Source organism: Drosophila gunungcola (assembly GCF_025200985.1).
Source record: "Drosophila gunungcola strain Sukarami chromosome 3L unlocalized genomic scaffold, Dgunungcola_SK_2 000003F, whole genome shotgun sequence".
In the NCBI taxonomy this organism is placed as follows: domain Eukaryota; kingdom Metazoa; phylum Arthropoda; class Insecta; order Diptera; family Drosophilidae; genus Drosophila; species Drosophila gunungcola.
Window position 1 is genome coordinate 5,057,338 of NW_026453179.1, and position 27,112 is coordinate 5,084,449.

The 27,112-nt window shown below is 39.9% G+C and overlaps 3 protein-coding genes across 3 annotated transcripts; 1 reads left to right on the top strand and 2 right to left on the bottom strand.

Annotated features, from left to right (window-relative positions):
• Nucleotides 1-809: 809 nt before the first annotated feature.
• Nucleotides 810-5,405, bottom strand: LOC128258133 (amidophosphoribosyltransferase). Its single transcript, XM_052989557.1, has 3 exons — nt 4,189-5,405; nt 3,957-4,126; nt 810-2,339 (listed from the first exon to the last, which is right to left on the bottom strand). The coding sequence occupies exons 1-3, from the start codon at nt 4,232-4,234 to the stop codon at nt 912-914; spliced, it is 1,644 nt and encodes a 547-aa protein (XP_052845517.1). The 5' UTR covers nt 4,235-5,405; the 3' UTR covers nt 810-911.
• A 16,806-nt stretch (nt 5,406-22,211) lies between these two features.
• LOC128258142 (uncharacterized) lies at nt 22,212-22,898 on the bottom strand. The gene has a single exon (XM_052989572.1). The coding sequence runs from the start codon at nt 22,829-22,831 to the stop codon at nt 22,379-22,381; it is 453 nt and encodes a 150-aa protein (XP_052845532.1). The 5' UTR covers nt 22,832-22,898; the 3' UTR covers nt 22,212-22,378.
• A 1,169-nt stretch (nt 22,899-24,067) lies between these two features.
• LOC128258137 (zinc carboxypeptidase) lies at nt 24,068-26,362 on the top strand. Its single transcript, XM_052989560.1, has 5 exons — nt 24,068-24,314; nt 24,372-24,887; nt 25,243-25,336; nt 25,626-25,922; nt 25,980-26,362. The coding sequence occupies exons 1-5, from the start codon at nt 24,165-24,167 to the stop codon at nt 26,171-26,173; spliced, it is 1,251 nt and encodes a 416-aa protein (XP_052845520.1). The 5' UTR covers nt 24,068-24,164; the 3' UTR covers nt 26,174-26,362.
• The last annotated feature ends 750 nt before the right edge of the window (nt 26,363-27,112 follow it).

Genomic DNA, 27,112 nt, shown 5'->3' on the forward strand with positions numbered 1-27,112 from the left:
AATGATGACATTGTTGACTCCAGTACCCGGCGCGAGTCATAAAAAAAAGAAAAAAAGTTATATACGATGAGAGAAACGAGAAGTGGGTTTACGAAATCCAAATACCCCCTCTGCATAACCGCAAGGACATCTTCCGCAGGATTAAACGCCCTAAACGCCCCGCTTTAGACATTGCAACGCCCCAATGGGAGACTTTAGAAAGAGAGAGACATAGGAGCACAAGGATATGGGGGCAGTACACAGCCGGAAAGAGACAGGACAAAAAAAGCAAACACGATTACCATATTGTATGATATGAGGCTATATCGAGCTTGGCTATAACCGGAAGCGAGCGACTCTGCTTCCTACTCCACCCCATCATTTCCCTACCCCTCGGCAAACAAAGCCTGGAAATATAAATTGAAATGAATTGAAGTTATGGCATTAGACAGTTTTGGAAATAATCAGACGTTGATGTGGCCCATTAGCATTTAGAGTATGTGTTCCTTGCGAGAAAGCCATATAAATCATGAAAAAAAATTCTTTCTAAAATCTATCTGAATATTTAAGCTAGTAAGTAAATATGAAAATATAAAAAGGAAAATAATTTCAAAAATAAACAATGTTAATTGATCCTGTAAATAAAAATAAATAATAGTAAATAAATAAATAATTCAAAAACCTTTGTTGTTACCAACAATTAAAATTTGACCCTTTTTTAGAATGGCCTTTGTTTTGATTAGTGGAACTTCCAAAACATGATTTGTCTGACGTATTTTTCGTTATCTCCACAAACAAAACCCACTGACTCTTGATTTAATAACAACGACTTTTTGTGTTGGGTCAAAGACCCCAAGGTAAACAATATATTTTATATACACACTCGAGCTAACAACTACATTATTTCTAAAAGATTAATAAATGCTGAGATCCTACCAGCTGAGTTCCTCGGGCAATCCGCCAGGATACTCGCCCGTTAGACAGGCGGTGCAGTAGCCAGCCTTCAGCGGATTCACATGGGCCTTGTTCATCTGGACGGCCTTCACCAGTCCCTCCACACTCAAGTAGGCCAGGCTGTCCGCCCCCACATGATCCGCCAGCTGATCCGCGTTCAATTTGTTGGCTATTAGCTCCTCGCGAGTGGGAATATTGATGCCCATGTAGCAGGGATATTGCAGCGGCGGACTGGCGATCCTGATGTGCACCTCGATGGCTCCGGCATCTCGCAGGAGTTTGATGATCGGTCCAATGGTATTGCCCCTCACTATGGAATCGTCAACCAGTACGATCCTCTTGCCCTCAACGTTTTGAGCCAAGGCACCAAACTTCTTGGCCACTCCCAACTGGCGCAATCTGTTCGAGGGTTGGATGAAAGTGCGGCCCACATAGCGATTCTTGCAGAGAACCTCACCGAAGGGCAAGCCCGATTCCCTGGCATAGCCATGGGCAGCAGCCGTGCCCGATTCCGGAACCGAGCTGACCAAGTCCGCATCAAGGGGGAATTCTCTGGCCAGCTGGCGACCACATTGCAGACGGGCGGAGTACACCATCTGACCCTCGAACATGGAGTCACTGCGGGCGAAGTACACATACTCAAAGATGCAGAATGCCATGCGCTTGTAGTCCGGTCGCTCGACGATATCCACAGTTCTATAGCCATTCCTCGACAGCTCAATGATCTCGCCGGGCTCCACTTCACGGACATATCTGGCTCCGATGGAGAGGAAGCCACAGCTCTCGCTACTGACCACCCAACCTTCGGCCAGTTGTTCATTGATATTCGCGTGTCCCGCGTCCACAGGAACTATTTTGCCCAAGCAAAGAGGCCTGTTTCCGTAGGAATCGCGGACGGCGTAGATCTTGTCCTTGTGCATCACCACCAGGGAATAGGAAAGCGGAGCGAGGGTCATAAAGTGGCGAATCCTGGCCGGCCAATTGGGTCCATCGTGCTCGGAGACATCCTCGGGAGCACAGCACAGGGATTGGGCAATCAGCTCACTGTCACTGTGCGTGGACAAGCCCACTCCGCGCTCCAGGACCTCCCTCCTCAAGGACTCACAGTTCACCAGCTCTCCATTGTGGGCAATGGCCAGAGCTCCATGGGCAGTGTGTACCACAAATGGCTGACAATTCACAACTTCCGAGGCTGCTGAGGTGGAATAGCGAGTGTGACCTATTCCCAGGTTGCCCTTCAACTTCCTGATGGCCTCGTCATTAAACAGGTTGTTGATCATTCCCATGCCCTTGTGCACGCTGAAGTTCTTGGAGCACTTGCCCAGGCTGGTCACGATTCCCGCGGACTCCTGTCCTCGATGCTGCAGCGCCACCAGACCCAAGCAGATCATCTGGGCAATGTCCAGCTGTAAGCAGAAAAATCCCATTTAGTATTGTTATTTATTTCAAAGGAGTATGTGCAGATTAGTAGTGTTAAATGTGTTTAAATGAACATTAAACTAGAAAGTTTGCTAAAAATACTTAATTCAGCGCAACTTTTTTTTAAACTTAAAAGTAATATTTTATTTAAATACAGCCCATATAATATATGCAAGACTTTAAATTTAGTATGGTATATTAATATTTAAACAAAATATTTAATATTAAAAATGTTTATAGAAAATCGTATCTTTAGATCAGCATCACCATCTAAACTACAAAATTATATTTATTTATATAGCGTAATCAAATTTAATAAGTAATTTATGGCTTCCCTTAAACAAATTATTTAAAATGGCAAAACTATGTAAAAAATAATTTCGTACCTTTAACAATATGAAATTTTAGTTAATATTTTAAAGTTCGTTCTTAAACTTTTTTTTTGTTTATATATATACATACAATATATATATATATATATTTTTTTTTTTCTTTATCTAGAATACTTAACTATCTTCTTACAGTATAATTTATTAATGGGTTTTTTTTAAATTATATTTTTTTAAGTTCTTTCCTTTGCCTAAGTGTAATTATGAATGTCTCTCCAATATTATTTCAAAAAACTTTTTTCATTGTCTACAAAACGTTAATAGCATACTTTTTTAAAAGCCAATGGATTATAAGCAAACCTAAGACAACATTTAAAATTTAGATCTATACTTCAGTTTAACAAGGCTCTTTTGACTTAAAATCACATGAGAAAAACAGCCGATAACGGGATGTTTGCTCCCGACCCAGAACCCGCTGGTACTTTCTGTTATTTTCCATTTCATTACAGTCGGCCGTAAAAACATCAACAACAGAGATTACAACCGCAAACCGCGTGTATGGATTCGGTTCGATCTCATTGACGTCATCACAGCCTCTGGGCATTGGCCACAGACCCAGAACTGTTTGAAGATCAGCAGGGGGTGGATCTAATGGATGTGACGAGGCTTACCATTGACCCACATGCCAGCGATTTGCATATGTAGGTCTGACGTACGGCCATGCAGCATAGAATTTTGCAAGCCAAGTGATCCGCTTGTTTGACAGGCTCAATGATCTTGCTCTGATCTCTCGTGATCGACATTTCTTGGGGTTTTCGAACACAAAGGTGGGGATCGCTGTCGATTGATTCGGTTATCTCCTATTGTCTACTATTATTTATTTGTTTGCTGCTAACTGATTATTAATCTTACTTTGATAATCTGGGATTACTCAAGAAGGTTGCGAATCAGGACGTAATGCCAACAGTATGATGATTTTTATAATTTGTTGGTAAACAATTGATTTTCAGATTTTAAATTATCTACATTTCGATTTCTTTGAATGGAAATAATATATTTTAAAAAGTATTAAAGTCAAAAATACATTGTTAGTGTAATAAAAAAAATGAGTTTAACAAATTAATTTGAACTGTTATTTAATTATTAATTTTTTGCCTTTGACTTAAAAAGTATAACACATTTTCCTTTTAATATAAATTTTCTTTTATTTGTTGGGTTATTTTGTGTTTCAGTAAATTATCAATTTGCAATTTTAAAAAATGTTTTTGTGCCCACCTGTGTTGGATAATCTCCGCATGCGATGGCTCCAAAAACTCCACACTCACAGGTCATTCCTGTGGCATCAACTCCTTTTGGCTGAACCGACTTATAGATTTTGTCGGGAAATATTTTTGGCGATGCATCCTTTAATACCCCATCCTTTTCTTTCTGGCAGCATAACTCATCTGTTGCAGACAATCCACAATATATAAATTTAATCACTAAATATATAATTAATTATTCTTACCATTGATGAGCTTGGAACAGCAATTTTCCAAACCACTTTGCGCCATGGTTTCCTTGGATTTCAATTACGTATATGTTTTGAGTATCGATTTTCTTGTTTGGCACCTTTTGTGGGAATTGTATTGAGTGGGATTGAGACACTGTACACTTTGCACGAGATCGCTGGTTAAGTCGATCACTTGATCACTGGAATTGTTCACGTCTGCATTGATTGAATGCCAGCGGAATTATGAATGTTCATGTTACAGCCGCGCCTAATTAAACCTCCGATCATCATCATCATCGGCGGGCGATACGTATAAGGCGGGCAGCTGATATACTCGTACTTATCAGTTGAGCTGGGAATGCAATCTCGGCGATGGAGCGGATCGATTCGGAGCGGAAGGTTCCACAACCGCATGCCGGGCAGAATTTGATATCCCCCTCGATTCATGCCAAATATGCCGAATAAACACTTCATTTCGTTCTCACGTTTGGCTTTGATCACAGCGAAGATTCAGTGAAGATTCAATGACCGCATTATGTCCGTCTAGTCTTCAAATCACGCATCCCACTTCGGCATTGATCTCAAATCATGTGCGCCTTTAATCGGGCCCGACACTTGCTATCAGCTAATGTGCTCGCACATGCATTTCAAGATCATAGTTTAATTATTTTAAAGGGCCCCCCTTGGAGACAGTGTCAGCAAAAAAAAATCATACCAACCCTCCTCCCCTATGTTGTCACTTTGTGGCTTATCTGAGTCAACTTGAAGGAAAATGCGTCCATTGACGTATTTTAGAAGTGTTTTCCTTACACATTCGGCGTAAACAATAACAGATTAAATTATGTTTTTCTTTTGCAAGTTAAATGGGCTGTGCTATCGCGAAAATACGACAATTTTCAGGCCCCCAGTGGAGCGCAATCGAGGCGAGGGTTGATCGATCCGTTCGCGATCACACGATTGCCGATCGTAAACAATAAACAACACTCCAGTCGCCTAACTAATCACTTGTGCTAATTATAGCCGCCTGTTCATCTATTATTTAGATGCAACTTGTTTATAGGTTCGGAAAAGCTGAGCCAAGTGATCAACTGATATTCGATTTAACACTGATTTAGCTTCCGATTGGGAATTTCGATTGCGATTTCGCACCTCATCTGATGCAATAGACGCGACCGCAGGCATAAGCGTCTAATGCGGTTGTCTACCTGATAACCAGGGTCCACAAAACCGATTCCAATAAGTGCTGAGCCGAACTGAGGGGTCCAGACAGAACACCGCCGTATTTATGAACGTGTTGTTTAAGGTCGACGCGACCTAAAAAGTTTTAATTACCGCTCGTCTAGCAGTTGAAATAAATATTTTGAACAACGAAAAAAACATTACATAGTTCTATGGAGAATGGAACAGTATTTTTTTTTAAATGGACTTAAAAAATTTAAGTTGTTTTTAATTAGTTATTCATTTTGTTATATTCCAAGCATTAAACACCTCAAGTGTATCCGATATTAAATATTAAGAAATCGATATTTCATTTTTAAATGACTAAGCAAGATTCAAACTAAATATTACACATTGAAAACGACAAAAATAAATCATAATTGTTGAACCCTGATTTTTATATATTTAGGAAAACGGGCAGAAAAACAAGTTATTTCGAGAAAAGGCTTCAAGTGAATACCGGGTTTTTAAATAATTTGTAACATTTGTATTCACCTTATATCTAATGACATCGAAAAGCGATATTTGGAAAAAATTCCTAATTTGTTAATGCCAATTTAGAATTATATTTTAAAAATGACTATGAGCACCCCCATGACTATTTCTTTATCAAAACTTAAAGTTTCCATTTCCAATTCGGACGAGTCATAGCTGCCCTTTAACAAAGAGATAACCCGTATAGGTGGTAGCCCCCATCATTACCTTTTATTATCAGTATTTTTCGGCAAAAACAACAAACAGTCAAACAAACAAACGAAAAATACAAAAGGAACTAGGCAAACAAACAACAGAACGAAGATAATCAGATGCGGCACATAATGTGGAAATGAGCATGACTTTGGAAGAAGTGGGGCTTATGGATTGGAATGGGGTGAGATTGCTGGGGGGTGTCCAAGAAAAATGACCAAACCGAAAATCGCTGGGTTGGGTGGCTGTGAGACATGTGTAACCACTTGAATTTCATTTGGCGAAAAGCTTTATCGAAAATTATGCGAATGTTGGTTGACTTTTGGCCAAGCGCCACCAAGCAGACCGAAGAGCTCCGCGGGACACTCCTAGCGCCATCTTCTCATACTCTGTACCTCCTCCGAAAAAATAGAAGCGGAGCCATCATATGCACTGAGAAAAACGACTATTTTTATAATATGTCGGAATCTCTTCATAAAATATGAACCATTGTAACTGCAAATGCATGTTTTTAAGTCATGCACCAAACATTGATCAAAAAATATTTTAAAAATTATAAACAGACCTGTGCAGTTTTTTATGTATTCTGTTCTGTTTTAATTTTGAAAGCATTTACAACAAATGCAATATTGAATGTTGGAAAGTAATTGCAAATAATTTTAGAGTTAGACATACAAATTTTATTTATATATTTTGTTATTGTATTTAATCAACATTTTTTGACTTGCTTTTAATTTGTCTAAAACAAAACCTTTTTATCGATCTCAAAAATTTTGAAAAAATAATACATTTGATTTGATTTCAAATAATTTTCTCTGTGCAACCAGCTAACTGCTTAGAAGGCTGATAAAAATCCAGCACACACTCACAGCTAAGCAAACAGATAATAAAGAGGAAAATGATGCTTCAGCGAGTGGGTTGGGGGATGGTTGGCGTTTCCAGGAGGGGGGCTTTTCGCATATGTGAGTGCCACACCTCCTGCTGCTCCTTGGACCGCCGTTGCCTCTGGAGTGGCGTCCAGTTTTCTGCTCCTGGTCGACGGACTGTGGACCAAGGCGAGCTTGGAGCATAGACCGTGGACCACGGACCACGGACCGTCTGCCTCATGCATAATTCAGCAGAATTCTGAATGATTATTCTTTATGGGACTGTTTATTTCTTTTGACCATTTATTTCAAGTTGCCTTCGTTGCCACGCTGCGTTCTTCTCGCTCCCTTTTTCATTATTTTTATACAGTTTCCAGTTGCTTGCGCTCGAAATGATTTTGACCAACGGTGACGCAAAAATCATCAAATGGCCCCGAACCCCATGACCATGTATCTATTGAGCCAAAAACGTTATACCATCCCACTCCGGACCCCCGGAACACGTATCCTTTGCCAACCACACATGGATTGGCGCCGCCCACTTTTCTTTTTTCAGAGGAAAGTAGCCAAGGGCTCTCCGTTTGCTTTCAACGCATCATTTCATTTTATTTTATGCTCTCTCCCAAATGTGACCAGCAAAAGGGGGAAAATAAATTTTATTTGTTTTTCTCCGCTAGCCGCAATTGAATAAAATGTTCTCTTAATGCTAGCTGAAGGGGGACAATTACTCTAGCCAGATATCGCCAAAAGTTGCAACTAGTTCTATGGCTTAATTTAAATAAAAAATACCTTAAATTGGCAATTTACTAGGCAAATTAAAATGGCAATATAAAATAGTTCTTTAGTTCTTGGTAAAATATATACTAAGTTACTATTATAATAAATCTTACTTATTTATTAATAAACTAAAATTTAAATGTATTTTCTCCCAGCCTACAAAATATAATACATTATTTTTAAGCTTGTAATCAGCATAATCACTCCATCTTAACTCTTGCCAACTCAATCGCAACCAACATTGCTTGGAAAAACTTTGATTAAACGCAAAAGTCCAATTGCTTTTCTCTGGCGGATGGGAATTTCAATTAAAACTAATTGAAAGCCGCATAAACTTGGTTTAAGTAAACAAAAGCCAAAGCCAAATCAGTAAAGAACTTTGATGCTTTCACCCTGCCTACCAGCAACCACGAAAATATCGAAAGGACAGCTTCAGTTCGAGGTCCTTCCTCTCGTTTTTCGGCCAGCGTTTTTAATTCGTTTACGTTTATTATTTATTCCACAGAAGGGGGGAAAAAAACAAATATGAAAGCTGAAGAAATCCGTCGTTTAAATTTGTTGTCGTTCCATGTTATTTGTCTTTTCTGGCATTTCTTTATATACAATTTGCATTTGCTTTATATATTTACTATATAGAGCTCACAATTTTCATTTCTGTCTTTTGTTTTCACGATGGTTTTTGTAATTTTTTTTATTTTTTGTTTGGCTCTGTGAGAAATTTGCATAACGAAGCAGTCACAACAACAAACAGTCCCCCTGAAAAGTGGGCGTGTAGACCTGACTGGATGGACCAGCTCCGTCAGCTTTCAAGTTTACTTAGTTGCCAATTTGAGGAGCGTTGAAATTGTCCAGCGATGTGTACCACCTCCACGCCCACCGTCCATCGTCTTCCCAATATTCCTCTAATTAGTTTTCCTCATCTTTAAGAACTAGACCAAAATCCGTTTGGCCTTGTTGGCGCTTTCTTAAAGCCAACTTGTGCATTCGTAATGAACCGCTGATTGATGTCTGTCAAAAGGGGGCCAGAACGTGTTTACAGTGGGACCTCGTTAAATCTTAATGACTTTCAATTTGTGGCACATTAGGCAGATCCCAAAACAACAGCCGAACATGTGTAACACCCAAAAGTAAGCCTTCTTCTTGGCCGGGCTAATTAGCATTTCGGAAACGTAAATTGAATTACCAACGCAAAGTGTAACCGAGAACACAGTCGACAGGCACACCAAAACTGCTCCAGTTACGCGTGAGAATTTTAGGCCATTTCTCGACTGGTTTTCTAAAGGGACTTGGAATTGTGCGCATAAAATTTCAATTACCACAATCGAAATGGAGTCGAAATTGCTGAAGAAGAACGGATAGAGAATGGTGCCCGGCGACACATTCCCAAGGCAAGCTGCTCAATTGCTGGCCAATAATCATAAAATTTAATAAACACATTTTCTAGTCGCCGCTGGTCAACTGCTGACCGTTACCGACCACAGTCACCCCCTTGGCGCATTGGGCAACAGTGGGTTAATGTATGCAAAACGCATTCAAATTTTATGTATCGCCCAGCAACGATCTGTGGGATAGTCAGCTCCTCAGGTCCTCACCCCTCGAAACCCCCAGTACAACATAATTCGAATTCGCCCGGGACTGGCTTTTTTTGGTGCAGTGTCTGGTCGTCGGTCGGCTTTTCGACTCTCCAGTCTCAGTTCCAGTTCCGCTGTTATCTTCCACGGTCTATTGGCCCTCGTGGGTTCTATTTCTATCTCCGAGGGGCTTCTGTGCATGTAAATTGCATAGTTTCGGACACTTTGGGTCACCTAATGAGGCCGACTCGTCGTCGTCGTCGTCGTCGTCTGGGCTTTGTATCTGTATCTGCGCTTGGCATGGGAAATGAGCAGATCTTCGGCGGAGACAAACAACAGTCCAACGTTTTGCACTGACACATTTTGAACTGGAGAAGGGAGATCCGAAAGGTGATCTGATCTAGTTTTAGCTGGCTTTAGGTACATTTGTAAATGCAAAATGATAGCAATATATTCGACGTTTTCAAATTAGGAAGACTTAAAAATACATTTTCTAAACAAATAGAATCTTCAAATAGTTTGCTGTTTTGAAATATAATATATAAGATATATTTAAGACTTTTGTAAAGGTTAATGTATCTGTTTTAACATAATTTATATATTTGCATGGCTTGTTTTTATTATAGAAATAAAAACAAAAATTAGTTTCTTGTCTCCTTTAAAAAACCAAATAAAATTAACGATTTTTCCCGTAACTATACCTGAGACAAGAACTACAAACACGATTTAAACTATGTATAAGGGTTTTTTATTTAATTTGTAGTTCCCAACAAATTTCCTTTCTAATATTTACAGACTGAATATTTTCAAGCTCCTTTGTTTTAAATTTACTAACACAACAAATAATAAATTCCTAAAATGATTCAAGAAAAAATTTCTGTAGATTTATATTTTATGGCACACTGGAATATCAAGTCGTTTTCAGTGTTTATAAAAAACAAAAACTTTTTAGCTTGAATTAATTTGTCTCAAACACCCGTTTCACTTTGTGATCACTCGGAATATTACAGTACGAAACAGATATACAGTTGACACAGTGAATGGCATTCTTAAAAGGCCACAAAAATATACTCCCATATGTGTTAGAGCATTTGTCTTGCCTCGCTTTTGTCACTTTACAGGCAATTGCACTTTATGAACCGCAAATCGCATCAATTATATGATGAACTCTCCTCTAAAAACTTTACACAACTTTGCGAGCAACTCAACGCTCAAGTTTTGCCAATAAATCAAATTTGCTGCAAGCCATAAAAACGCCAAACATTAGCACAACAAAAAGGACACCCGTGCCAAAGGACGAGACCATCCCCAAAAGTCGTAAATCTCGGAATCACTTGTCGCGATTGGAGTACAGTGAAGCGCTTGTTTGCGTAGCCAAACCTCAGGATGGTGCATTAAATTTAACGCATTACTAGGAGTCCTCCAGTCCGCAGGACAGACAGGACGACAGACAGCGGCAACAAAGGATAACAACGAAAAATTAGGCACATTTGCGGTTAAGGGTTGGGGGTCAAGCCGATGGAGGGTGGATCCGTGGACGAAGGGAGGGTGTCGGGGTGGCAGTTTAGCGCTCTACGCATCATTCCACTTCATTGGCGACTTTTGTAACATTTGTTTGTGACGTTAATTTATACAATAATTGTGACAAGGACCAAGCCGACTCAAAAAGGGACATCGAGTGCGACTGACAACGGCCAGCGAAGGAAGATCTGTAATATATTTAGTTAGTACCGCTCTATATATCATTTACTATGTACAACAGTGAAATTAAAGTATGCTAAATAATGTATCCTATTTATTGACTTTTAACAAAATCGATCTAATCTTTTTAAATCGGTAAAGAACATTAATAAAAATTGAAAATAGTCATTAAACCTTTTTTAAGTAATAGAGTTCATTTAAATAATATTTTATTTGACCAAATTTATACTATTTTATTTTTTTATCTGGTTCATGCCCATTAATAAGCCATTTTTTGTTTGTGTTCTAAAAAAGTCATATGTGGGCAAATTTTCTTTCGGTCTCCTTTTTAATGGAATTTTAATGTATTTGTGTTGCCTTTTTCTGGACACAGTGCTGGCAAATATTTTTTTTTATTTATTCTAAATTATATTCATACAAATGTTAAAAGTTTGCCAGCCACATTTACATCCCACACTCACACAGCGGCGCATGAATATTGAAAATGTTTCCCCGACTTTTGCCGTAGCACAACTTTCATTTCAAAACGCATCCTCGTGTGGAAAAAGTTTTCCGCCCACCGCCTCCTTTTGGAATATGAGTGTTAAAAGCCAGGCCCTGCATATATTAATATGCCAAATGTGTGCGAATGTGTGTGCGAGACCAGGTACGAGAAGTCCTAAGCGAGAAAAAAGTAAAACACATTAAAATTTTCATGAAAAATGTCATCAACAAAAGTTTGAAATGCAAATAATTTGCAAGTTGCTGCCTGTGCTGTTGCTGAGTGCTCTCAAGGACCAGACAAAGACGTTCGCAGGACATACAGGACATGCAGGACACATGACACATCATTTGATATGCTTAGCAGACCCGGCGCACAAACGATTCCATAGCTCACTTTTTTGGGCCGTGCCGCATTAGAATGCATTTAAAAAGGCATCTACCGGGGCTTCGAAGGATTCAGGACAATCATCATCAGCCAAATCCCGCCTGATCGATTATGATTGATGTGTGTGTGTGTGTGTGCCTGCATGGGAAAAAAGCGATTTCGTGGGCAATTAAAATTCAAATGGATTTGAAATATCAAAGGCAATGTAAGGAATATTTATTCAGGGCGTGGCCGAAATGGAATCTGGACGTGATTTCATTAGCAGGACGAAATCAAATCCAAATCCTGCGAATGGGAACGGGAATGGGAGTGGAACTCCTCCAACATGGCCTGCACTCAAGTGTCGCGCCGTTCGCCATTAAAACATTTGCCACGCTCACTTGGCAACATGAACAGAGCCAGAGGAGCAGCAGATTCCGAACCAGTCGAGGAATAAGAGTCCTTCGAGTGCCAGCAGAAGCCAAAGGACAATTGCGATAAAAATGGCGTCTTAAGTCGAACCCCCAGCAGCGACTGGAAGTCATTAACTCAGCTCGAGGGCTTTTATCTCGCCACTTGAGCGCATCGCAGCCTCTTAACATCTCGGATTTTCTTCCCTTTTTCCATTTTTCCTTTTCCTATTGGCAGAGACATTTTCCTCCGGCCCTTGTTAATTTCTATACGACAATTACACACGCAACTGATAAGCAGCGAAATCCACTCACTCGCAGCTGGAGAAGATTAAAAAGCCAAGCGGGAAAAAGTTTTATGGCTCCGCCCGAGCGGAGCCGACATAAAACTGATGCTCTTTGCTAGCCAGCAAAAATTATCTGAGATTTATCCAACCAGAAATGGCCAAACTGACTATCATAACAATTTCATTTAGCCTGTGATTCAAGGACCAAATATTCTGAAAATGGTAAGCTTGTAACTAAAATTATTACTTTAGAAAGAAAAATAATATATATGAACCGGAATATAAAAATAATTATATTGTAACCTTTATGACTGCAATTAAAAACAAATTTACAAAATGGTACTACTATCAAATCTTAGATTAAATTTCCTAACTAACTGCAGAGGATTGCCGAGGACTTAAAAAATAATTAAGTTTTTAAATATTTTATATTAAGATTTATAAAAAAAAAACGTGTAAAATATTATATATATCTAAATATGGTTTACATATAATTTGATGTCCATTCATTAAAAATGTTTCAAGAACATTATTTTCATGCTTGCAGTAAAAGATTCAAAAATGATTGTATTTTGTGAAATAACATTGTGAATTTAATTTTTAAAAGAAACTTATAACAGATATGGGTTACATTTATTTTAAATAATGTCCTTATTAGGTCCCTAAATTTTAAGTGCATCCGTAAGTCGCCACTTGTTCGCCCATCTCAACCATGCGCATCAATGTATTTTCTTCAACTCCCTCAAATCACACCGCTTCTTTCTGTCATTAATCTTGAAATTAATTGCTGACTTGTCAACAAATTTGGCAAGCATTTTACGAGCGACCATAAACTACAATAACTACCCCTGTATACATTTTAGAGAAAGCCCCCGTACGAAAGTAAAGAAAATCGAATCTATTAACTAATTAAGAGGGACAAACGGGGGAGCAATAAAATTAAATCACGCGCACACGCTCGTCGAAGGGACAGCTATCAATTAAATTGGTGTAAAGGCGTTGTTCGAACAAGCGTATCAATTATTTTAATGATACGCATTTTCGGGGGCGGGGTCGATGAGATGGTCACTGGCCAGTGGTCACATTAGAATGCACCCTCGGCACAGGGGTCACTCTTCGATCGGGGTGTGCGATGAGGCGTGGAGGTGGCAATGCAATTTTAAACAATTTGTACCATTTGTTCGGCAATTTGCGGTTGATTTTCGGACACACGACAAATGAAAACAATAAATTTTGCTGGCCGGGGCAATTAAATGGTGTTGGCCCTAATGACAGCCACATATGTGGGTGATTTAAAGAGGGCATGCGACGGGGGGCTACACACCATCAGCGATCAAGTTTTAATTGCTTATTAAAACTGCATTGCGAGCGGAGAGAGCTCTGCATTTTGCTTAGCATATAAATTGAAAATTTCACCAACAATGCAAATTTTCGTGTAGTTTTTGGCCAAAGAAGAACTTTAAGTTAGAGACGGCAAAAAGAGAGCTGGCGAAAGGCAGCTTAAGACCTGGACAAAGCCTTTCAGAAATTAATGCAGTTTTATCTCTCCGGCTCAGCCGATTTGCATAATCGCTGTCAACTCGACAACAAAACCAAAAATCCTCGACACCGGAGTGGGTTGTAGTTGGAAGGAAGCAAAAAAGGATGAGAAAATGCGGTGGCATTCATGCAATTGACACACATCATTTCACGCACTGACGCCTTTCAATAAACCAAATTCAGCACCCCAGCACAAAGGAGCAGGGGAGTCAACGACAATTTAAAATCCTTCATATCCTTCAGCATATTGAGTCCTCTACACAAAACAGATACAAGTGTAATCAGTCAAGCGTTTTGTCAGCCACCGAATGACATCATCATCGGTCCCCTTTCTTTCTTTTTTTTCGAAATCTGCATATCAAAAAAAAAAAAGGAAGATAGAAATAAAATAAAACCAACCCAATTTCGGGGCAAGCTCTCGCACAAAAGGGTTGCTGATTAGAGCCCGGTTCACGGTTTCGTGAACCATGAATGAATCTGCGGTCGTCGACGTCGTTTATCAAGCCATCAGCACAAAGGTGTGACTGGGAATTTACCACCCACAACCCCACTCGAAAATCCAAAATCCAAAACCCAAAAACCAAACCCGTTTCCCAGCGAGGAAACCATCATCTGAACTAATTCCGCCAGCCAAAGGAGACATTTGTAAATCTCGACGCGTTCTGTTGATGTTTTTAATTAATTTTTGTTTTCCAGGGGTTTGTGCCTCGTAACTCGTAGAGGGTTCACTTTCAGGGTCTTCCCATTTTACCAAACCCTCCTTTTTTGATATGATTAACATGTTGAGGTGTTGATTTGTGATCCGCATTATTTGTTAATCACAAGTCGTGCGTGTTGCGGATAAAAAAGGTTGCGGTTTCCTGATAAGAGATTCGATTCCCGGTAATAAAAAAAACCAAAAAAAAAGTATGAATATATTATTTAGCAATTTATCTGTGAAGTTTTCTAGCCATACCTCTAATTAGATATACAAAGTTTTCAACAAAACTGTCTTTTTTCATTACTTGTAATACTGTATAAGTATTTTTACTTAGCTTCATTGAAACTTCATTTTTTTCTGAAACGTGTTATTAAGTTTTAATGTTCAATTAATTTTGTTCATATTACAAAAGTTTATGAAGCTAATTTTAATGGCACTACCTATTTGACATTTAAAATTAATCTTAATAATATGTTGAAGATAACTCGTATATAGGATGTTTTTAATTTCTCTCTGATTGAGATTTATTCTGCTTTCATTACTTAAATCAGCTGTTGATTTTAGAGATATTTGCTTGCGGATTTCGAAAACAATCTCAAAGCATGACTGGCTGTCTGTCGGAGCCTTGTAGCAATATGGCTAATAAGGGAAACACATTGGCAGCTGCTCCGGCCGGTGGACCAGCCCGACTCAATCAACATTGCATTGATTCATAAGTCTCATTACAACACCCAACTGGAGATATTTATGCTCGGACTCGTACTCACAACTATGCTTGTTCGACGTCTGTCCTTCGCTTCCTGGGATGTTTCCATCGTGCGCTGGCATTGTTTTTGCCATTCTGCACATTCACAAAATTGATTTCATTCACAACATGCCACGTTTGCCTCATTAAATCATCACTCAGTAACTATCAATGTTCGATTGCCAGCGCGGCTCATGTAAAAATCAGTCGGAGTGCTCAGAAAAATGCGGGCTGCGCCAGTTGAGAACAGATCAAATTAATTATGAATCAGAAAACAATGTAATTACATGAAATCCGATCGATGAACAGAGAAACAGAGACCCGGGCAAACGCAGAAAAAAAAAGGAAGGCAGAAAATGCAATTGACATTTTTACAACGTTGTGCAGACCAGAACAGCAGGGAAAGTTCGGCCAGAGAAACATGACAAATATCTGTGACAATCGACTGATTGTTGTTGGGTGCTCCCAGCTTGCATTTATCCTGTTTACCCCGATCCCTGTCCTTACCCCCGAACCCCCACCGGATCGTAGGATCGTACATATATAGCCCCTATAACCCGTTTGCGCACGCGTGAATGCCGCTGAGCCAGCGGGAATTGTCTGATGGCGCTAAACGGCCTGTTGGGCCATCGATTCCATCGCTGCCTCGGAGTTCACTCACTGGGCCCCCAAACCTGACTTTTGTACTAATAGCCAGAGATTTCTATCACAGCGGGAAGCCTGGCTACAATTTCCAGGACCTGGCTGCCATGGGGTTAACCCCAAAGGGGGCGGGAAAAACCCAAATGACAGGCAATGAGCTCCGCCTTTTCCGCATTAGTTAGGATAAGCCGAAAAAAAGTTCGAAAGTAAAGGAATGGAGTGAAATCCATGGGATGCTTTAAAAAAGTATGAAATTAACTTAAAATGGAAATTCACTTAAAGTTTATCAAATTGTCTGATTTAAATTATAGCTACTTTTCTTAAAGATACACAACTATGCAAAGATCAAGGCTTGCGAATGGAAGTTAATTAACTTGTTCTACAATTGTGGCTTTTGTAAAAGCAAAGAAATGTTAATTATATAATAATTACTTTTTATATAATTATTACGTTCTTAAATTATTCATTTCCAAAATTTGTTAAAGCAACAAATAGCTATTTAAAACCATTTTTAAAAAAAAGTTTAATTGGTTTTGAGCTTATCCTTTTTCGAACACAATTAAAGTGCAATTAAAAGGCTTCTGACTTCGTAATTAATGTTTCGGGTAAAATGCTAATTTTTCTGTTTTACCAATTTAAAAGTTCTTTAAAAAGCCGCAACTATTTCATAGCGTTTTGACAAAGTAGTTTTTCAGTTACTTTCCAATATTTTAGCGCAGTTTTCTCGTTCATATTTTGTTGATAGTACTTCGAACTGCGCATGGAAAGTTTTTCTCAGCTCCTCCTATTTTCAACGCGCGCGAATGGCGAATCGCACGCCACCCACTCACACACACGCACACACACTGGCACACAAAAAGCTCAGGCACACCCACACATACAAGCGTAGGCGCCTCTCACATACGGCAGCTGGAGAAGAAGAAGCAGCAGCTTCGTCTGTTTTCGTAGCATACTTTTAGGTGGTGGCTGCATCTTCGTACCCTAAATACATGGCCGAATGTCGCCTCGCCTTTTCCCTATGTACTCCCACTATACTATATATATATATATATTTATTTACCCCAACTGTCACTGCAGTACCATGCCCCACTGCCCCTCTTCAGCAGCACCTGCTCCTTGCGTATATTTCAATTTGTCTGCAGCTCGAAATTGCTTTTTTGTGCATTTTGTCAAATGAATTTTCCACGTCGCTCACAGGAATTATTTGGAATTTGTTTGCAGCTGCTCCCTCTATTTCGTTGATTTATACCCATTGCTCCCTATATCACGAGTATATATATGTATATATACGATATTTTTATGTGGCAGAGGAGCACTAAAATTCTTATCTCGTCGCCAACTAATTTTGTGATTGCATGCTGCGTCTGCCGAGAAAAGCTGAGTGGAGAAAATGCTCTGAATTTAAATTGGATTTTTGCGCACATTAAAATGCATTTTCCATCGGGTTAGTTATGAATGCATATGAGGTGACTTGGCCAGCATGGTTAGGGAGGGGTGGAAATAGAGTGGGCGAAACTACACCGACTACACTAAATGTTTACGTTTCCTGAGCGTCAAGCAAACATGGCAAACATTTAGCAATGTTTTTCCAGCATTTCGGAAATAATTGCTGACATTCCTGGCCGAACGGAGCCATAAAAAGCCAGCGTTCTTGACGTGTCGGTTAGCCACAAAACCAGCGAAAATAAACAAAAAAAGCCGAGGGTGAAACTGGTAAAAAATAAATATAAAATGTAACGAAATACTCGCGACGTGGCCAGAACATAGAACACGGCTAATTCTTGCATGACAATTTCACATTCATAAAAAGGCAGTGGAAATAAAGAAATTAAAGTGCCCCGGAAGAAGAGCTTCTGGCTGGTTTGGAAAGGCCTATAAAAACAATTTAGCAAGCAATAAAAATTCTCAAAATAGCTTCGAATTGAATTTCAGCCGGGCATGATGGCAATGTTTCTTATCGATGGTTTAAGATAGAGAAAAATGGCAGGAAATCGATTGATGTGTGGGCTTAGGGGAGTTAGCCTGGCCAATTGCCTGCCAACACCCACGGCTCAGGAAACATCAAAAAGCGATGCCATTAAAGGCTTCTTTTTTTTAAATATATATTTTTTTTTGCGCCTGCCAACCCTTTCACGCACTTACGCAGCTCGAACAAACAGGGATAGCTGAGCGGTTTGGGGGTTTCAATTTTAAAGTAAATATTTGCCTCCAGGGTGCTTTTGATATTTATTACCTTTCGAAAGGGGCCGGAGATCTCTGGTCAGTAAATAGTGAGGACATTAGCCTCGAGTGCTGACCAGCCGAAAGCAATTTGCTACTTTTGTTAATGGTCCAGGGTCCGGCCATAAATTTGGGTATTTCCAAGTGGTGACTATTGGTCTTCGGGGGCCTGCCTGTCAATGGCTAGATCTCGCTGGTTAATTCAAACAAATTACAATTATGCTCCCCCATCGAAGAGGAAAACCTCACCCAGACTCTGAAAAGTCAGAACAGACAGCTGACAAATGACTCGAATGGCCGCGAAGGAGCGACATTAAGCGATTAACTCGTTGAGGAAGAGGCTGGAAATGTATCTGGAGTTTCGAGGCTGACTTAGGCCAACTTAACATATTGTTAGCGTGGGCAAACGGCTTGTTCTGGGGCAATACCCGAATGTCTTAAGGGGATTTCAGTGTCCTTGCCTGATGATGCGATCCACCAATGTCCAATGACATGCAAATGTATGCAGATCTGCGCCTTTTGTCATGTCAACGCAGGCAAATCGACAAGCGAACCGAAAAATGTGTCTAACCAACTCTCTCAACTCGTTGCCTTTTGCTTTTCAGCCTGCGATTTTTGCTTAAATCTGCGCGCATGTTTTGTGCGGTAAATAAAAAATGCAAAATAAATGCGTAAATCTCTAACGGGCAAGGGGATACGCATGGGGCAAAGGGTCCAAATGTGTCTGCAAACTTTTTTGCAGGTGCCATTGCCATGTCTTTTGTGTGTGCCTCTGCCCGATTTTCAACCGAGGACAGCTCCGCAGCGACAGTTCATCAACTTGACTTGTGATTTCCGGTTTGCGTTTTATTTTCTCTACTTTGTTACTTACTTTAAAAGCGGATTAGGCGGAGACAAACGCCCACGGTGGCATCAGCATCAGCATCAGCATATCCACGTCCACATCCACATCGAGGTGAAGGGCTTAGTTAGCATGTCTGAGATCGCTGATGTGGGTTCTCAGCTACAAGCCAAAAGAATGTCAAGGTGGAATTAAGTCAATGATGTGAGCAGGATGGAGCTGGGTGCCGGTGCCTATGATAAATGTTCCCAGGTGGAAACCAAATTGCCAAGCGCCAAAAGGGGTTGGTGCTTTAAAAAATGATGGTGCTTGCTCCCCTTTATAAAGTTTTATTAGCCCCTTTTAATTCGTTGGGAGGCATTCTTTACAAACATCTCTCTTAAACAGAAAAAGACAGACCAAATATTGAGAAAAAACATATTAGGCAGATAAAAATATTACAAATTGCAATTAAATGTTTGAAAGTAACCATTTAACTCAAAGTAAACATATGTATTTAAGTTCAACTTCTGAGTATTTGAATTTTATTAACAATTTGTAAGAGTATAATGCTCATTGTTTTCGTTCATTTTTTATCTTTTAAATCTCTGTCTAGTTAACTTTAAAACAAGTTTTTAATAACTGAAGTCAAATCACAAAATCAAACTTTTTTGGAAAGCGCAAAGAAGGACATTAGTGCCTTTCTATACACTTCTCACCATGTTGCACAGTCCTTACCCATTATCCGTCCCACCAAGGCAAAAAAACCCTAGAACAAATCTAACAATATTTTTTTTATTCCGTCATCTCTGCCTTGATGTTCAACAGCTGCCGCAGCTTGTTTGGAATTCACACATCGACAACGGCGCTTAGAAGGCATTCGCTCCAACCACTTACCGCTTAACCCCCACCACTTACAGCCACCTGAGCCACCGACGATGTGCCAAAAAATCCCAACCACTTCAACCTGAGGCTATTGCTGCCATATTCCACCGTTCTAACCGGCACACCCACTCTCAATTTTCTCGCTTTGCGGCAGTGAAAAAACAATTTTTCGAGAGTAGAAAAAATAAAGCGAAAATGTTTTAACGCTTCGACGCATAGTGACAACAAACAAATCGCTTCATTTAACAATAAATAGCTGCCAGCGACGACGTTTAAAAAACAAACACACGAAATGAAAACAATTCGATGCCCCAGTGACGCTGAAGAAATGCTCAACTGAAAAAATAATCGCTTACTGAACACGGCACATCATCATCACATCGGCATGTGCCACGCCCCTGGCACTTGTTGCGGACGTTGTCACGTCGGTTGGGATGGGGGTTATGGAATATACACAATAGGATGACTAGTTATAGGGATCGGAAAGGAGATGATCACACGAGCGTGCCTATTCGGCAATTAAATTGCGATGCATCAGCGTTAATTATTCCCAGGTAATTGCTGCTCCAGTTGGGCGTGTCAACGCATGGAACCACTTAACCGCAATTCTTCCTGGTCTTTTCCAGCGGGAAATGGAGTCAAATTAACAATAGAGCGGCCTGCTTAAGGTAGAAAATAATAATTGCCATGATAATGATCAGCAGTTCATACGTAAAAGATGTTGCAGTAATTGCCCAAGAACATGCAGAATAGATTTAGGTGAGAATGGGTGGATTATATTTCACAAAATAAAGGTTTAGTTCGGTTGAGTGGCCCTTAAAACGTTAAAACCCTCATTTAAGATTAAGCTTGGTTTCTGCTGTTATTCACTCACGAGTGCAGTGCCCATCGTAATATTAATAATTCAAAATTAATATTGAAGATTTCATAACAGGAAACAGGGCACATAGCTTTTTAAACAAGCAATTACACACCTTCCTCTTACTGTCGATATCATCCCCTGAAAAGACAGTAGTTTTCATTATTATTGTTAAATTATTATAATTTGTGTAGCACTGCTATAATATGGAATCAAACAACCCTGATTTGAGTTTTACGACATAAGGAAACTGCAACATAGTTGCAAAGTGAATACAAGTATTTTTACATAAATGTATACTCATGAAGTTTGCAATTATATATTTAATTTAAAATATATTTTGTAAATGTTAATTTTCTTTATCTAGTACTATTTTTACAGATTTAAATTTTTGGCCATAAGACTTTAAATTATTCTTATTTTAACGATGTTTTTAAAAAAAAATTAATATATGTTTCAGATAGTCGTTTTGATCTTAACAGGACTACAGAGTTTTTAAATTCTTTCGACTCATGAGCATTGCCTCAACAATAAATGCACGCCCATCTCTCATCCTAATGTTTTCCTCAACCGATTTGCCCACCCCAACACAAGCTCCTTTGAATGTCCAAAAATGTGGCCAAAACCAGCAAATTGAACTTGAGGCCGAACATGCAACTTCCTTCCTTGGTCGGGGCCACTTCCTTGGCCTATCCTGTTACCCTTTGCCACAAACGCGAGGACACTTGCCATGTGGCATGCCAGGTTGCCATTTTCCGGGGACGTTTTGAGGCTAATTAAATCCACGGCGAACAGAGAAAAAAGCAAATGCTAAACGCTTTCCGGCATTGACATTTTTTCGCGAGTTGAGTGAAAAGTATTAAGCATACGACATGTCCTCCCGGTCAAGCACTGAGATTTATGTTATGGCTGATTTTTTTACTTTTCGCCAGCCGCTATAACACAATTAACACAACAGCGGCAGGAAATGTTAACTCCGCGATATTTATGACACTTTAAAGGCTGCTTTAAGCGAGTCCTTTGAGCCGACCCAACTCCCAAGGACTTTGGCAATTAAAAATGCGGCACTGGCTTATCGCACGCGCCACGACAAGTGTTGTGTTCGCCGTTGGTTAAAAAGTTTTCCGCGATTTCCGCGCCCCGAGTTACCGGCAAAAAGGTGTTGAAAGTTTCGGCGCAAGTTTTCGCCGCAGGACTTGTTATCCTGCGCCAGCGAGTTGGCTTTAATCCTGCTTGGCTCACCATTATTGCCACTGATAAGAAATAAGTGTTCTCAAAATTTATTTGGTACGGTGTTAAGGACAAGGCAATTAGCGGGCTAATCAAATAATCCGCTACTAATTGTTGAAAGGAGTTGGCGCAAGGGTAGAAGCTTTAATTTCATCTTACGGCTCCTGCTTTTGCCTTTTCCTGTACTCCTTCAGACTCAGATTATTTATATTTAAACACCTCCTGAGGCTGCTTCTTCAGGAGGTAAAACAAAACGAAAACCATTTCTATCAATGCGAGCAGCTGCAGACCAAAGATCAGGATCATTTTTAGGTGTATTAAGACATAATCCTCCACCGCCAGCATCGCAGGTGACGTCAGAAGCTCATTAATATTCTGGGTTGTGATCCAAAAACAGCTGATAGACTGCAGCAAATATGGCATAGCAAAGATGAACTTGAAGTTGCGCTGCCACTGGCTTGTAAACATTTTAAAGGGCAGAAGTGCAACAAGCATCGTCATCAGAGTATATAGATTGGCCTCAATAAAGGCCCTTGTAATGCTCGAAATCTGCAGTCCTAAGACCGATTGACCCGAGCCGATATATAGTCGAGGACAGAGCTGCATTCCCCACGCCGCGGTCATTAACGCAATATAAGTTCCGAAGGGTCCCATTTTTCTTAAATATTTAAATATAAGTTTAATTCTGAATATCCGAATATTTATGTTTTCTTATGTGACAAGAAAGTCTCATTATTAAGTATCAACAACAAAAACCTATAGTTTGACATTTTTCTGTATCAAAATAAATTATTGGTAAATTTTACAGATTCATTTAAGTAAGAGTGCCAATTACAGTTAATAAATTTGCTTAAAATATTTGTGCTTTTGCTTAACTAATATTATTTGATTTCATGGATTTACTGATTCTTGCTGAATGTAAACAACGCATTTTTATCGTAATAGCTCAAGAAGATATTGTGTTATTTTAAGTTTATTATTTTACTGGTTTCAACGTTTAAAATACAATTTAAGCAACTACAAAAATATATTGTACTAATAGCCTTTAAAACATTAAGTGGCTTTCATTGTATACATCAAACTTAAAAGCTTTGAGGTATAAAAATTTTAATGCATTGATATCCTTTATGGCTGACTTTGTAAAGTGTTGTTAAATCCCTGATTTAATGTTAAGGCTGTAAATTCTTCACCCTTCTCAGTTGGGCAGTCAGAAGTTAACCAGATTGAATGATACTAAGAGTTTAGCATTTTCCACCAATATTTCACACAGCCATTAACATTTTTGCGAAATATTTTGCTGCCACCCCTGTAGTTCTGCGTTCCCCGTTTCCCCCCGTTGGAAATCCACTTTGATGCGCCTTTCATGTCCAGGCCACTTAAGAAAACCTCATACCTTTGTCGGCACAGGACACACGTTGACGCACCTCATGCGGTGACAACGACCAAGTCGTGTTCCTCTAATACCCGCGCAAAATATGACCAAAGCCCAGGACGAAGTCCTTTAAGCACTCGCCACAGGACATAAAAAACGAACTGAAACTGAAACTCCAACACCAACTCGAAACAGGCCTACACAAAATGCGCCGCACTAAGCGCCGCAAGTCAAACAGAAGACAGCGAACAGAAAGCGGGCTGAAATCTCCTCCAGCTCGAGGGAAATTTATGTGCCTCGGGGCGGTAACTTCATTATGCAATGACCTACAATGAAATGGGCTGCCGTTGCACAAAATTTATGTGCAAAGTTGAGAGACAGCCTAAGTACCAAGTGCTCGCCTGCCCAGACAACTCGAGCTGCTTGGAGTCTTCGCCCTTTTTGTGGTTTCTTTCGCCCAGCCCAAAATAGTTTGTTTTTATAGCTGATAAAAAATACTTTTCGAGTTGGCCTATTTAGTGGGCTCATTGGGCAGTCGTCGCGATAAGTTTGGTCTAATCAGACTGCAATTCTTCGGGCTTCGACAGTTACCCGGTAGCCTTTCATTAGAGCGGTATGTCGATGCAAATTCTTTTATTCGTAGGACTCATCGGTCTGGTTTTTGGCGTAGAGCAAGTCCGATATGATAATTATAAAGTCTACAATGTGAGGATTGATGACCTGGAGCAGTATAAGCTGCTCAATGCTCAGGAAAATGTCTTGAAGGTGGTTTAAAGTCTAAAAACCTTATAATATCTTTATTAAAATTAATTTTATCCCCAGCTAAGCAGTTGGCGTGAAGCTCGTCACCTGGGTGAATCCTCGGACTTAATGCTGCCTCCTGAATCTCAGGGGATCTTTGAAAGCCTCTTGGCCACCCACAATTTTACATACAGCCTAAAGATCGAGAATGTCCAAGCCCACATCGATGCCCAAAGACCCAGACAGCGTATTACTTCCATGGAGTGGACTCAGTTTCACACTCTTGAAGAAATATACTCATGGCTGGATGTGATCGAGGCTCGTTATCCCGATATAGTCACACCCTTCACCATCGGAAACTCCTACGAGGGTAGACCCATTAGGGGTGTTAAAATTTCACACAAAGAGGGAAATCCAGCTGTTTTCATTGAGTCCAACATTCATGCCCGCGAATGGATTACCTCATCGACGATCACCTACTTCATCGATGAGTTACTGGTACCCCGGAATCCTGCGGTTAGGGACATAGCCCAGAATGTAGACTGGTACATCATCCCCGTCCTAAATGTGGATGGTTTTGCCTATTCCCATGAGCATGTAAGTTCCACTCCGTATAAGTTGTTTATTTATTACACTTTGGCAAGCAGAAGCTTAAACACCCTTGTATTACCAAAGATAATTTTTTATAAATCGACATTGATGCTTTGAGTGCAAGCTTAAAAGCATTGAAGCAATGTTGCTTTCCAAAAACAATTTGCAATATTCCTATGGCAATATACCCTCTATCATAATACTAGTGTTATTAAGTTATTACCGTAATTGAAAGTGCCGCCGACTCGCTGCAAAAATATTTGCGATCAGATTAAATACGTGGCGATTAAAGCGCCGTCATCTTATCACTGATCGGAACCAATTATAAAATACATATTTTCGTTATTCCCATGACTGGTAGGAACGTCTTTGGCGAAAGTCCCGTCTGCCCTCGGATCCAACGGGAAAGTGCATCGGAACTGACCTCAATCGCAACTTCGACTTTCTTTGGATGCGTAAGTTTGTTAAAAATATTCTCACAGAAAAAGGCTATAAGATTAATACAGGGATAGACTCATATTTTGGAGGAAAACATTTCGAGAAAACTTTTTTAATAAGCAGAGCATTAATTAATGACACTTTTCAAAAATAGAAACATAACTTTTAAGGTATACATTGTGATCATATCCATAGGTCAGTTAAGCATAGATAATAAGTGGATGGATCAGGTTTCAGTAAACCACTCTTTACTAATTAAAATTTAACTAGTTTTATCTTATGTTAACTAATGCATTCATTATTAAGTGACTGGTGCCGAATCGAATCCTTGCTCAGAGATCTACGCTGGGCCTTCGGCAGAATCAGATCCCGAAATCAGCCAGCTAACTGCTTATATAAACAACTCCATACCTGATGGCAGCATTAAGATCTACATATCGCTTCACTCTTATGGGCAGTACGTGCTTTCACCTTGGGGACATACCGCTGCTGAGTTCCCCGAACACTATCCCCAAATGATGCACGTGGCCAAGGGCTTTTCGGATGCTCTTTACAGGAGATATGGCACCGTATTCACCTACGGATCCAGTGCTACAACTTTATGTGGGTTGCCCATCTTGTAGTTCAAATTTCCGATCATTTATATATTCAATTTCATAGATGAAGTCTCTGGTTCGGGCAAGGAATGGGCCTATGCGGTGAAGAACATCAAAATACCCTATACCATAGAACTGCGCGATAAGGGCGCTCTTGGCTTTCTCCTTCCACCCGAGGATATTATTCCAGTGGCACGCGAGGTGACCGAAGGATTTGTTGGCATGATTGCCGCAGCCCGAGAAATTGATATTTTGTAACAATAATTTATTTTTAAAGACAACAGTAAGCTTAAACTCAAATTGTTATTGTTATTGGTATAAAGTATAAAAAAACATTTGCCAAACTGGTGCCGTAATGTAAAAATACTGCTTTTATTTTTTTAATTCTATGTTATTTGGAATACTGTCAATACTGTCATTGAACATAAGATATCAATTATACCACATTATAAAATATAAATAAATTATGCTTACCGTCCTGTAACATTTTCTGAATTCGAAATAAAACATATTTTAAATACTATGTCCTGTGAAAAGAGGTTAACGTAACATTTTATTTTTAGACAAATGAACCCCCGTTGATTGGAAAATGCTCCCCCATTTGGTGGCGCCACTGCGTCGAGAGCTTTTGCTCCGCCCCAAAAACGAGCAGGTTGCCGAAGCTTCCAATCAGCGACGTCGCATCGTTTTTGGGGGAAAGCGGAAAAGTCGGGAAAGTGAGGCAAGCGAGTGCTGCCGAACAGAAAACACTGTGTTGAAAGGGAAGAGCTCCGGCTGCATTCAGTGCTTTCTTTGGCTTTTTTTCCGGGCTGTGTTTTCCGCGCTGTGCTCCTCGCAGCGCCAAGTGTTGGGCTTGTTTTATTTTTTGCCGTTTGGGCAGAGAGTCTCCGCCTCTTTTCAACGCGCGCGCAGCATCCTGTTGGACAAGGACGAGGCTGCTCCACCGTTGGATGCCCATCCACATCTGTATATACACTCCATTCCGCTCCTACACGTATGTGCGCGTGAAAAACAATCGCAACGAATGGCAAACGACCAGCGAAAATCTTCAGATTGTCCGCAACATGGCGTCAGTCTTCTTAATACATAGGGTACATATACAGTACATAAAAAAAAATATATATAGGATATATGGGATATATATATGGGAACCTCTCACAGAGTCCTTTTGCTCTGGTTGTTGTGTACGCTTGCACT

Coding starts and splice junctions, on each gene's coding strand:
- LOC128258142 (XM_052989572.1), bottom strand. CDS start 22,831: ATGGGACCCTTCGGAACTTATATTGCGTTAATGACCGCGGCGTGGGGA.
- LOC128258133 (XM_052989557.1), bottom strand. CDS start 4,234: ATGGCGCAAAGTGGTTTGGAAAATTGCTGTTCCAAGCTCATCAATG. Junction 4,127..4,188: donor CTGTTCCAAGCTCATCAATG/GTAAGAATAATT, acceptor TGTCTGCAACAG/ATGAGTTATGCTGCCAGAAA. Junction 2,340..3,956: donor GCGGAGATTATCCAACACAG/GTGGGCACAAAA, acceptor TTCTGCTTACAG/CTGGACATTGCCCAGATGAT.
- LOC128258137 (XM_052989560.1), top strand. CDS start 24,165: ATGTCGATGCAAATTCTTTTATTCGTAGGACTCATCGGTCTGGTTTTT. Junction 24,888..25,242: donor TTGCCTATTCCCATGAGCAT/GTAAGTTCCACT, acceptor CATGACTGGTAG/GAACGTCTTTGGCGAAAGTC. Junction 25,337..25,625: donor CTTCGACTTTCTTTGGATGC/GTAAGTTTGTTA, acceptor TTCATTATTAAG/TGACTGGTGCCGAATCGAAT.